We start from the raw sequence: 12,712 nt of genomic DNA, 5'->3' as shown, positions 1-12,712 counted from the left end.
AATTTATCCCTTTGTCACTTGTCCGTGACCTTCGAGTCCAGATTTTTGCCGTCTCTCACCTCGACCTCCGAACTTGATGGTCAGTTATCCCTTCGCCTCAGCCTAGACCTTTGTCTCCAATGCAGAGGGCACACCAGAGACTACATTTCTCAGAAATCCTTCTCTGTATTGGACTTAAGAGACCTTGGGCAAGTGAAGACAGGCCATTGTTCCCTGAAGGTCATGGGGGCAGACACATGGGCAGACTCCAGATTTGTAGCAGCTGCTCAGACTTCTTGACAAACCCCGTTTTGCTGCCGCAGGTTAAGAAAACTGGTGGGCATTTGACCAGAGAATCCCCCCATTCACAGCGGTTTACCAGCAAACTTGTCGAAACCCACCCATTTCCACACATCAGGATAAGGTCCTCAGCGGCTATGCCCCTGACTTTCTGGCTACAACTTTCTTGCATCTTCCTCTTCTATCTTTAGTACTTTTTTGAATTCTTCATCCCCATACCAAATCCCTTTACTTACACGGTATTTCCAGCAACTCCTTTTCCTGACCAGCCCCAGACTGACAACCTCTGACCTGTTTCCACTTCTCCAGCTGTGTTGCCTTCAAATCCAATCCATAAAGCTGTCGAACAAAGGTCTGGTTGTCCAATTTGCCTCCCTAAAATTACGTGGTGATTCCCCACACTATACAGAACAGCCTGTCCTTCTTAATTTGGCAGACAAAACCCTATGTGATCTGATTTGGCCCATACCTCTCACGATTTACTTCTCCTTCTTCTAGCCTTGTGCTTTGAGCTCTGAAATGTCATTTTCTTGTCATTCTTCACACACACACACACACACACACACACATTGTTTCTTGCTGTGCTATGTTGCTCACATCATACTCCCTGGTTGGAAGAACCTTCACATGCCCCACCACAATTTCTGTGACCAAGACCTTTTCCTCCCTTAAGGCTCACCTCAATAGTTATCTCCTTCTGACCTTTCCCACCACCCTTAGGCTGGGCTGAATGATCCTTCTCTCTGCTGGGTTATTCTCTGCAGTCATCTCTACCACTCTTTTTACTAATTATCTATATAACTGCCTGCTTTCCCCTGGGCTCTGCCTGTCCTGAGGTTGACGGCCGTCATTACTCTTTGAATCCTAGATCTGGCAGAGGGCTTAATGGATGATGAGTAAATGAATGAAGTAACTAATTTGCCAGCAGAAATAGTCTGACCCCGAACGATCAGAGGGGCTGGTTTGAGGCACGTTGGGCTACCAAGTATAGAAGGAGGAGCTGTCAAGATAGACGACAGGAGAGTGCAGGTTTAGACAGGCTAGAGCTCTCATTTATGTCCCCGGGAGTTCAGTTCATGTCAGAGTATTAATGCCAAACTGGATCTCAGACCACGGGATAGAATTGCTGGCGGCATCCACTTAGGAGAAGTGAATGACCACACAATCATACCTGTCTCCATTGCCCCCTGGATGAATATAAGTCAGGGTTAGGGTTCTGAGCATTTACTGAACCACGTTGCTGAAAGATGAGCTTCTGGCCTGACTGATGGAACTCAGCCCTGATTTAACTTGTTAATCTAGGTAAAATTTCTCGTGTCAACACAGCTCCTGGAAGCTCATGGTAAGGGACATGATAACCTGAAATAGCTATATAAGTTTTCACACAGGTGCACGGGCTGAAAAGACGACTGGCAACGGCAGAATTTGAGAAGTTCCAGCTCCAGGAAGTAGAGGGTTTTCTTCCTGATGCTTCCATGTCAGGTTTAGTTTTCTCCTTTCTCTGTCGTCTCCCTGCTCATGTCCCCTTCTCCAAGATATATTTGCCAGTCACCGTTGACCTAACTGTTTCAAAATAAGTGAACTGATGTGAGCATATCTGACTGAATTTCTTTTGGATATTCCTAATAGCAAACAGTCATTGAATGCCTATTTTGGGCCAGGCACTATTCTAAAATCTTTACACATGGTAGCTCATTTACTCTTCATAGCAAACTTTCTACCAGTGTTATGCCCATTTTTAAGATACAGAAACTGAAGCACAGACCAGTTAAGTAATTTAGCTGGGATCACACAGTTAGCAAGCAGCAAAGCCAGGATTCAAATTGGGTGGTTTAAATCCATGGACCACGTTGTAATCACTATGCTCCATTTTCTTCTCAGCAAACACTTTTAAAAAAATAACCTCACAAGAATGGAATGTCTTTTAGGAGTATTTCTCAGTAATCTCTTTTAATGAAAGAAGGAAACACCTAGAAAAGCAGGCACTAAAACATGATGAAATTAGGAATCAGGAAGTCATTGTCTATGCATCTTCCTGGGTTTCCCTGAAAACCTTTACTAATGTTTCCCTCTGCATCATTTGTTATTTCTATGCCCTTTCAATCAACTGCACCCATGTGGATAAAGATACAAAACTAATATTTATCCGATTCCTATTATGTAACAGGTATATTTAATTATCTCACTGCTTCTTTAAATCCCTCGAGAAGAAGTCATTATCCTGCTGAATTACATTACACTTTTCTGAGAAACGAAGAAAATGAGGTTCAGAGATCTCACATAGTTTAGCAAAAAGTTACCAAGCTCCGAAATCATGAAGAAATCTTTGACTTCAAAACCACAATCCGTACACTCTCTAAAGGCAGATAATCCAAGTTTGAAACATGTGTGTATTATATGCACTATATACGTGCATAAATACTTACCACAATGTGAGTGTATTAGAAGACAATGCAGAGAGGAGATTGTAAATGGTGGGGATAGAAAGTAGAAAAAAATAAGAAAATAACTAGGGCTGCTGAATTTTGCTGCTGACACTATCAGCAGCAAAATTCTATTTTTATTTAACTATTTATTTATTTAGAGAAAGAGAATGAGAGAGAGAGAGAGGGGCAGAGAGAGAGGGAGGGAGAAATCCCAAGCAGCCCCACGCCCAGTGCAGAACCCGACACGGGGCTCGATCTCACCACAGTGAGATCATGACCTGAGCTAAAATCAAGAGTCAGACGCTCAGCCAACTGAGACACCCAGGAGCCCCAGTACTTCCTTTTAAAACGATGAATGAAAGAAATTTAGAATGATGGCAGAAATACCTGAAAGAATGGAACTTTCAAAAGCACATCATCTTTAACATTTGACCTGTGGTTGGTCCCTTCTACCTTAGTTGATTACAATTTTACCTATAAGTGTACATAATTGGTTAGTTACCTTATGGCTTCTTTTCCATGGAACTCCAGAGGCACCGGTTCAAAAGAGTCATCAGGGTAATGCTCGGGATTGATTTCGTCCTCAAAGACTTCATGATGAGTGTTTCGATGTTGGGACCAAAATGAAGACTTTAGGAAAAACAGTGGTGAACACGGGTGGCCACCTTCATCTGATCAATCAAGGCACATATTGTTATACACTGAATCAATCATCTACATCAGTAAAGAAAGACATTTGTCCTAGTGAAGCCTGATGCCAATTTTTTCTATACATTAATGATTTATATTTTCCGGGCTTAAAAAAATTCTTTTTAAACATTTATTCATTTTTGAGAGGCAGAGAGAGAAAGAGCGCAAGCAGAGGAGGGGCAGAGAGAGAGGGAGACAGAATCCGAAGCAGTCTCCAGGCTCTGAGCTGTCAGCACAGAGCCCGACACGGGGCTCGAACCCATGAACAGTGAGATCATGACCTGAGCCGAAGTTGGCTCTTAACCAACTGAGCCACCCAGGCGCCCCTAAAGTGTTATAAGGATTTTAAGTTACGACGGTGTTTTGGCCTTTGATGAAGTCTCAGCTCTGGTTCTTCAAAATAAAAAAGCTTGTCAAAGAAGATAAAGTCGTAGCTGTTGGAAATCGTATGAAACATCAAGGACTTCCTCATTCTCGGGATTTCCAGACACTTGGATGTTTATAAAGAGAAGTTGTGTAAACTGATTCCTGCCATAGTATATGAAGAAGTATTTTTATAACATAGAAAAATGAACATTGAAAATAATGAGTATATCAGTCACTATAAATCCAAAACCAATCTTTTCAAAGCCTGAAGAATAAAACAAAACAGAAAAAATAGTTATTAAGAACAGAGAGGGAGACAAAAGGCTGGATATTTGCTGGCATATAGGAAAATGGTAAAGAGGAAGAAAATTAAAATTAAGGGATAAGAAGTGGAAAGATGGGAAATATTAAAAACCTATGAGGAAAATGAAAGAAATACAAAGCAAAATATTTCATTTATTTTATTTTATAGAAAAAAAATCTTTTTTCAACCAGAAAGAGAATCCTTAAAGTTTTTAATGGCCTCATGAAATTACACAAGGATTTTCATCAAGGCGGTTCATATCATTCCAAGGCAAAATGGATTTTATGTATAATTGACTAAAAATTGTTGGACATTCAAATGGACTTACATTTTAATGGTAAGAAAGGAGAATAGAGCAATAATTAATAGGAATTTCAGCTCTGGATCTAAAGATTCGAAGTAAATAAAATGAGATGGCATTTTAATGATGTCGCCACAAAATGGGAACTTATTCGTGATAGAAGGAGGAAATGTAATTGATTTCTCAGAGACTACAGGATAATTTAAATAGCAGAGAATCTTCACATCATGTTACACAACAAGCTATTACTAGAGGCAAATGTAAGGGGATAAACTTGAGCACCTACCACTGGAAAGAAAAGCTAGGGGGGAGCAGATACAAGACACAACTTCTAGAAGTGTGAAAACAGACAATGTTGGAGACATACAGAAAAATACATGGGGAAGGTACCTCTAGAAACTTGAACGTCCTCAAAAAGAGAAATGAAAAGGATCACATGCTGTGGTTCTAGAGATATAATGTGGGAAAGCAGAAATGCTCAAGAGTGAAAATATGTGGAAACATCAGAAGCAGCCAGAAAGGGAAATTATACTGTGGAAAAGCAAAGGAAACATTTTCAAGATGCGGGGAACCAAAACTGAGAAATAAGTTCATGTTATTCATAGAAATTACGGCATTTAAAAGGAATACCTCCGTAGTTGCATGAATTTTGTGTACTCCTGCTTTGCTGTCCTAGTTAAGTGGCATTCTCTCCACTCTCCCAGTAGCCAAGACCAGAAACAAGAGCCACCCTGATCTCCTCCCTTTCTCACTTCCTCCAGCTCATATAGCATTAACTACCACATCAGATTGTTTCTCTCTCCTAAGCATCTCCTGAGTCTGTCCTCCCCTCTATATTACACTGGTCTCCCTTTTGGTCCCCCCCTCTCTCTAACACAGATTATTACGATGTCCACGTGCTTTGAGCCCATTCTCCACACAGCTGCCAGAGTGATCTTCCTAAAACACAAATCTTATCAGTGAAAGGTCCTACAGAAATTAGATCAATCTATTTCCAGCACCAGAGGTTCTAAGGCTCTTGGATTTCCTGGGCAAACAATATTTTTTTAAGTAAATATATTGCATTCATTAAGGACAGTTACAAACCTTCTATCTTGCTATGATCGCCACTGCAAAAGAGAAAGACCTATTTTCACTGCAAAAATATGGATATTTAAAGACTATAATCTCACCACGCGGAAGACAACTTCCAAAGGAAGAATTAAGGGACAAAAATAAGTTTCGCATGATTTCTCATTTCAGCAAAAACAAGAGAAAACATGGTCAGGCATGACCACCAATACCAGCACTGCTCTGGAGAACCAAATCCCAAATTCTGCACGGGACCTCTCGAGGTGGCAGGAACAGACACCTACAGAGGGACTTCCTCGGAGGTTAACCTCAGCATCTTCGGGATCTTTCCGTGTCATATTGCCCTGTGTATAGCTGTGCACAGACATGTGTATTTGGAGAAAATGTCCCCTTCCAATTTCTTGTTAGCTGGTTATTAATCCCTACCCTAAAACCACATCTCACAGCCAATCTATGCACTGGCTCTACTTAACGATTCTTAATTTCCCCTCCACTACGGCTGTCTCCCATTGCCGGGCACACATACTATTCCTTTAGGCTCCACAAAATTTTGTGCGCTCTTGTCCACCAGGTAAACTTTCTCATCCTTGAAGCGCAACCGAAACTCTTTCCTCCAACCTTTTCGTGACCCACCAACCTTAGGACTTACCCTATCAGAGAACCTTGTGTTATCCTCTCCTATCACACTTCCTACGCTACATTTACTTACTAATTTACAGAAGCGTTTCCAGCGCTAACTGTGAAAGACTGCTGACCCACATAAATTTTAATAAGCAGTTATGTGTTAAACAGGTACACAGATGAAACCTGATATCTCATTCGTTTCGATTTCACGGGAAATTTGGGCATAGGAAAAGAAGTATAAGTGTAAAAACATTTAAATATAACCTACTCTCAAAGCGTGGGTTTGAAAGATGTTGATAGAAATTTGGAGTAAAGGAAACATAGAGTACCCAAATAAAGGGAAGTGAGATTGAATCAAATTTATGGGGCAAAAAAGGAGGAAGAGGAGGAGGAGGTAGAGGAAGAGGCTGAGGAGAAGCGGAAGGCGGGGGTGGGGAGAAGGAGAAGGAGAAGAAGGAAAAGAGGAAATAGGTTTTTCATTTGAAGCTGAGGGAAAAAAAAAGAGGACATTCCCGTATTCCTTCATCTTATGTTTATTGAGAACTTCTTATGCACGAGGTGGTCTCTAGATGGAAAAACACATTGTTTATCCTGAAGAAAGTTAAAATAGGAAGACAAACATATGCATTTATTTATTTCACCAGAGATTTATTGAGTACCTACTATGTGACAAAGACTACTCTAGATGCTTGGAGATACCAGTGTAATGAAAAGCAAACATTTTTTTTCCTCAGAGGACTTACATTCTAGACACAAAAGACAGGAAGTAAACAATAAACATAATGAATATTGAATTCTTGGTAAAACAAAACCAAACACCAAGCAAAACCAAAAAATCGAAGGGGGGTGTTCAGTCAATTTCAAAGTTTTAATCCAAGTCCTGCTAACTCTGTTCTTGGACCAGTCATAGAACCTCTCCTGACCACTGTTCTGGTGTTCTCTAAGATGTGAGGCCTGTTCCAAATGCTGAACTAAATACTGACTGCTAAAAACTTCTGGTTATATTAATACATAGGAAAGGGAAAAATTTGAATTCCATTTTCCTGGACATAAATCCTACTTATTGTGCCTTCCTGTAGTGGAAGATGGAGGCTAGGGGAGTGCCTGAAAAGAAAAGTAAGCTAATTATGAATGCATAGAGAACTTAATAAGAAAAAAGTAGATATTTACCTATTAAAATACAAATTAAATTCTAGATGGAAATATCAGAGAAAAAAGTATTTTTTTAAGTTTATTTATTTTCAGAGACAGAGAGAGAGAGCATGAACAGGAGAGGGGCAGAGAGAGATAGGGAGAGAGAGAATCTCAAGCAGGCTCCACACTGTCAGCACAGAGCCCTAGGAAGGCCTTGAACCCACGAACCTTGAGATCCTGACCTGAGCCGAAGAGTCAGATGCTTAACCAACTGAACCACCCAGGCACCCCCAAAATTATTTTAAATGTAGAAAAAACACAAAAATTGAGGACAAATAGGTAATACAGCACAGAGTTGTGACAGGGGATAATTAACTTCAGAGCATTAACAACGATGTCTCCCTAGATTCACAAGACGGAGTTATGACTTTATCTACGAGGCTCCTGGGCCTGGCAGGCTAAAAACAAATTGACTCGATAAACAATGGGTAAAGGAGAAAATAAGAAATTCCAAAGGAGAAAAGATGATGAGAAAATGGAGAAGAACCTAGCCCCAGTTTAGCTGGGGCTTTGAAGAGTTCCGCAGAAAGGAATTTTTAAAACCACTGCCATGAGTGCAGACATCAGGAGAGCAGATCTGGGAGTTTAAGGTCCATTTTGCAGGCTTGAAATGACAGTAAATTTTTCTAATTACTCTTTTCTTTAAATGTTTGTTTATTTTTGAGAGAGAGAGAGAGAGACAGTATGAGCAGGAAAGGAGCAGAGAGAGAGGGAGACCCAGAATCGAAGCAGGCTCCAAGCTATCAGCACAGAGCCCCTATGCGGGGCTCAAACCCATGAACCGTGAGATCATGACCGGAGCTGAAGTCAGATACTTAACCGACTGAGCCACCCAGGTGCCCCTCCAATTATTCTGACACTAGAATCAGCCAATTTTTGACTGTGACCTGCACAAGGCAAGGACACATATTACCTTGGTTTTCAGGGGTTCCATATACTATATGCTACTTTTTGTTCAAAGAAGAAATCTCATTTAATTTTAAGAACTTGTTTATTTACAAGGATAATTTTGCCAAATAATTTCGAAGGCAATTTGCTGAATGCATACGAAATACAGTATTTCAAAATGATAGATGATGAAATTTTATTTATTTTTTTTTTAAATTTTTTTTTCAACGTTTATTTATTTTTGGGACAGAGAGAGACAGAGCATGAACGGGGGAGGGGCAGAGAGAGAGGGAGACACAGAATCGGAAACAGGCTCCAGGCTCTGAGCCGTCAGCCCAGAGCCTGACGCGGGGCTCGAACTCCCGGACCGCGAGATCGTGACCTGGCTGAAGTCGGACGCTCAACCGACTGCGCCACCCAGGCGCCCCTAGATGATGAAATTTTAAAATGAAATTATACTAATGGCACGAATAAAAGGCATAGGGGATAAAATCCTAAAATAATAGTGTAACAGAGATGAAGAACAGGAAACAAATAAAAGTCTGAAAGGAAACTATAAATATTTTAAAAATAGAACACCTGGATTAGAAACGAGGTAAAGAAAGACACCAAAATAATAGGGTTTGAGGGGCACCTGGGTGGCTCAGTCAGTTAAGCCTCTGTCTGGCTCTTGGTTTCATCTCAGGTCATGATCTCACAGTTGGTGAGTTCGAGCCCCACATCAGGCTCAGCGCTGACAGTGTGTAGCCTGCTTGGGATTCTCTCTTCCTCTCTCTCTGCCCCTCCCCTGCTTGGGCACTCTCTCTCTCTCCCTAAATAAATGAATAAAAAAACTTAAAAATAATAATAATAGGGTTTGAAAAGGACAGACCTATTCATACTCTGACACATGAGAAGGAATTATGGATGACTACAGTTTGTGGATTTTATGTGGGCAAAAGGGAATAGAAGTATATTAGTTCCTGGGATTATATATGCATTCTAGTAGGAATTTGGTAATAATTTGATAATAATTTAAAAGTCATTTGTAGAGTTTATTTTACTAATTTTTGTAACACCATTAAAAGCATTCTCATTAGCCTGATTGTAAAAGATCATAAAAAGAGGTGTGCCTGGGTGGTTCAGTCAGTTGAGTATCTGATTTCGGCTCAGGTCATCATCTCCAGCTTCAGTGAGTTCAAGCCCCACATCAGGCTCTGTGCTGACGCTCAGAGCCTGGAGCCTTCTTCAGATTCTGTGTGTGTCTCTCTCTCTCTGCCCCTCCCCTGCTCATGCTCTCTCTCTCTCTTTCAAAAATAAATAAACATTAAAACAAAATCAAACTGACTGGGTGGCTCAGTCGGTTAAGTGTCCGACTTCGGCTCAGGTCATGATCTCATAGTTCATGAGTTCAAGCCTCATGTCAGGCTCTGCGCTGACAGCTCAGAGCCTGGAGCCTGAAGATTCTGTGTCTCCCTCTCTCTCTCTGCCTCTCCCCTGCTCGTGCTCTGTCTTTCTCTCGAGAATAAAGAAACATTAAACATAAACATTAAAAAGGTCATAAAAAGAAGGAAAAGAAGAGGTCATCCATTAACTTTATCTAACTGTGTTTTTTCCTTCATATTCTTGAGATGCAGAAGAACAAGTTTCCTAGAGCCAAATATTAGCAAGAGTTGTTTAATGAACTATCTTATCGTCCATTAGTTCAATTCAAGCACTAAAAAGCATCATCATGATCAATAGCTGTTATAGTTATTTCTTTCTCTTTCCCACCTACAACACACACACACACACACACACACACACACACACACACACCTACCTTTATAAAAAATAAAACCCAAAACAAATACAAGTTATTTTTAACCAAAATGTTTTAACCAAGCAATTCTGGTCAGACCATTAAATAGTGGGATGAAAACGAGGAGATGCTATTCTTTTGAAACTTTTTCCTTTTCTCTGCCATCAGAAAGGCTTCTTAAATTACAAGTAGACAAATATTAAGACATTGCCTTACAAGAAGCAGAATTGCTTTAAATTCAGCTTTAACCACAATATTACTTACCAGGCAAAGCTCGCTCAAAATATAACATTAGTATCAGATAGAGAAGAGCGTCAAGTGCCAAAATGAAGAAAGTAACCATCATTACGTGTGACTCTCCAGAGGGATCAGGAAAAGTAACGCCCATCAGGTAATAATCCATGCGTGAAATCTGACATTAAAAAGAATAAAATAACAGTTAGATGAACCCATAAAGCTAGAGGTTTTTTTAATTAAATGGTGCTGCCTAGACAAATATAATTCATATCTTAATAGCCTTTTTTTTCAAACACGCACAGTGAACTTGTTAGTAGTATTGCTTTTTACAAATAAAATTGTCACAAGAGTGGGAAATGCTATAGAAGAAAGTAAAGCAACCGAAGAATAGAAACTTAATGGACTAATTGATTATCACAGAAGGTTTGAAGAAGGAGATTTAGAGAAGTGGATGAAACGAACATATTCTAGGAAGAGAAACTCAGAGTGGGCAGTGAAATTAGAAGACATTTAAAGGAAATATAAACATGCTGAGGATAAGATATTGTGGAAACATTATAGGATCAAATAAGTATTGAAGACTCGAAGAGACTAATTTTAAAGATAATAAAGATAATAGCTCGCATTCCCACAGCATGTGTCAGGGACTGCTCTAGCATTATGCGTGTACAATAGCATGCTCAGCCCTCATATTTACCCCCATGTATGAAGGTGACTTCTACTCACATCCCCATTCTACAGATCGAGGTGACTTCTACTCACATCCCCATTCTACAGATGAAGAAAGGGAGGCTACGGAAAGCAAGGTTACCCAGCTGGTACGTGGGCAGAGCTGAGCCTGATTCCTGCACTCGGTCTCTACTTATTACTCATTGTTACTCATAACCTCCACACTTAACTCCCTCTTTAAAACGGGCACACAAATCAGGGGCGTCTGCGTGGCTTAGTCAGTTGAGCGCCCGACTTCAGCTCAGGTCATGATCTCACAGTTGGTGAGTTTGAGCCCCGCGACGGGCTCTGTGCTGACAGTGCGGAGCCTGCTTGGGATTCTCTGTCTCCCTCTCTCTCTGCCCCTCCCTCACTAGCTCTCTCTCTCAAAAATAAATAAAAACATTTAAAAAAATTTAGATGGGGACACAAATCAGTAAAACTGCGTGGTCGGATACCAGGCAATTATTTTTCTACTTTATATTTTCTAGGATTTTACAAATGATCCATGTGCCTTGTTTATTACTTTGATGAGAACTGACAACAGAATACAGCAGAACTTCTTGAAATAGAGGGTGACTGGTCACTAAGTTTCATGAGGTACCAAACTCTTCAATAATTTTGAAAATCTAATAAGTAAAACCGTAAAATCATTGTGTTCTTTACCTGAGCCATCCCAGCAGTGAAGGCAAAGGGGCTAAAAAGACTTAAGATCCAACCCAGAGATGAAGGAAGTTGTCTGTACAATACAGTGAATCCCAGACATCCCCAAAATGTAGTGAAGAGAAACCCGACCAAACTGGTAAGGACAGGTTTCTTTATCAACACGCTCAGGAGGAAAGCCAATGCTATCTGAAGGAAGAAAGAAGAGAGCCAATTGGTATTTTTTTTTTCCCTTTGGGAATCATTTCGATTAATCAGTTGCTCCCATTGTCAACAAACTCTCTCAAAACATATAGAAAACATGATATCAAATTAGTGACTATGCCGTACCAACATCCTGAAGAAACGTCATTTGTTCACATATCTGAGACGAGAAGCAGGTAAAGAGATACGTGTTGTCCACTCACCAAGGACAGGCCATATAGGACAAAGAGTGTGACGATCACCAGGAAGCCAACAATCACTACAGTTTTGCTCAGTGTTATGATCAGAGCCATAGCAATGGACAGGATAAATACGAAGCCTGCGTACATTAATCCCCAGGAGAGCCTACGGTAGAAACAAGTTGTTAATTCAGAATATCACGCACATACAAATGTTTGAAGAGGCAATATAACATGCACAGTGGTTGTGAGTTCAAGTTCTGAGAGCAAACACACCAAGGTCAAATTCACTCCAAAACTGTGGTTGTGCACTCTCTAACCATGTGATTATGGGCAAGTGACTTTTCCTTTCTCACCCTCATCTATGAAAGGGAGTGAAACATGGAAGCTGCCTCATAAGGGCAGTTCGAGGATTAAAGAAGATACTGCGCATGAACCCTTAAGCTTCGCTGTTATTATAATTACTTCCCAACTGTTGAATGAATTTAAACATTCATATAACGATGTATAATCTGATTCTTGCAGTCAAGTGACTAAAGAAATATGAAATGGAAATACATTAATCTCACATTTAAACTTCCTTATACTAAACTTCCTTTTGGTATAAAACTTTTCTTAATGTTTAATTGAAATCTCTCAGATTTAAATAAAGCTCATTTTTTATTCATTTTCTTTTGTCCTCCTGTGACTTTTGACATTAACCAGTCAGCACATTGCTTTTACGAATTAGAAGACCACAGTGCACCTAGGAAGCACAGAACTAAAATAAGGCAAAAGGTCTCATGGTCATTAGCGCTG

General features: G+C 40.2%; 1 protein-coding gene across 1 annotated transcript in view; it reads right to left on the bottom strand.

The window, feature by feature from the left end:
* The window catches only part of ABCA10 (ATP binding cassette subfamily A member 10), a 69,576-nt gene that overhangs the window by 42,456 nt on the left and 14,408 nt on the right, over nucleotides 1–12,712 (bottom strand). The window contains exons 6-9 of the mRNA XM_047080542.1: nucleotides 11,939–12,080; nucleotides 11,535–11,720; nucleotides 10,188–10,335; nucleotides 3,208–3,376 (exon numbers count right to left, since the gene is read on the bottom strand). Of these exons, the coding sequence (XP_046936498.1) occupies nucleotides 3,208–3,376; nucleotides 10,188–10,335; nucleotides 11,535–11,720; nucleotides 11,939–12,080 (645 nt within the window). The remainder of the gene's footprint in view (nucleotides 1–3,207; nucleotides 3,377–10,187; nucleotides 10,336–11,534; nucleotides 11,721–11,938; nucleotides 12,081–12,712) is intronic.

This window comes from Lynx rufus, unplaced genomic scaffold (assembly GCF_022079265.1).
Source record: "Lynx rufus isolate CCGP_SWC_20201006 ecotype Redwood Valley unplaced genomic scaffold, mLynRuf1.p SCAF_18, whole genome shotgun sequence".
NCBI classification, from domain to species: Eukaryota; Metazoa; Chordata; class Mammalia; order Carnivora; family Felidae; genus Lynx; species Lynx rufus.
This window is presented reverse-complemented; position numbering and strand designations above follow the sequence as displayed.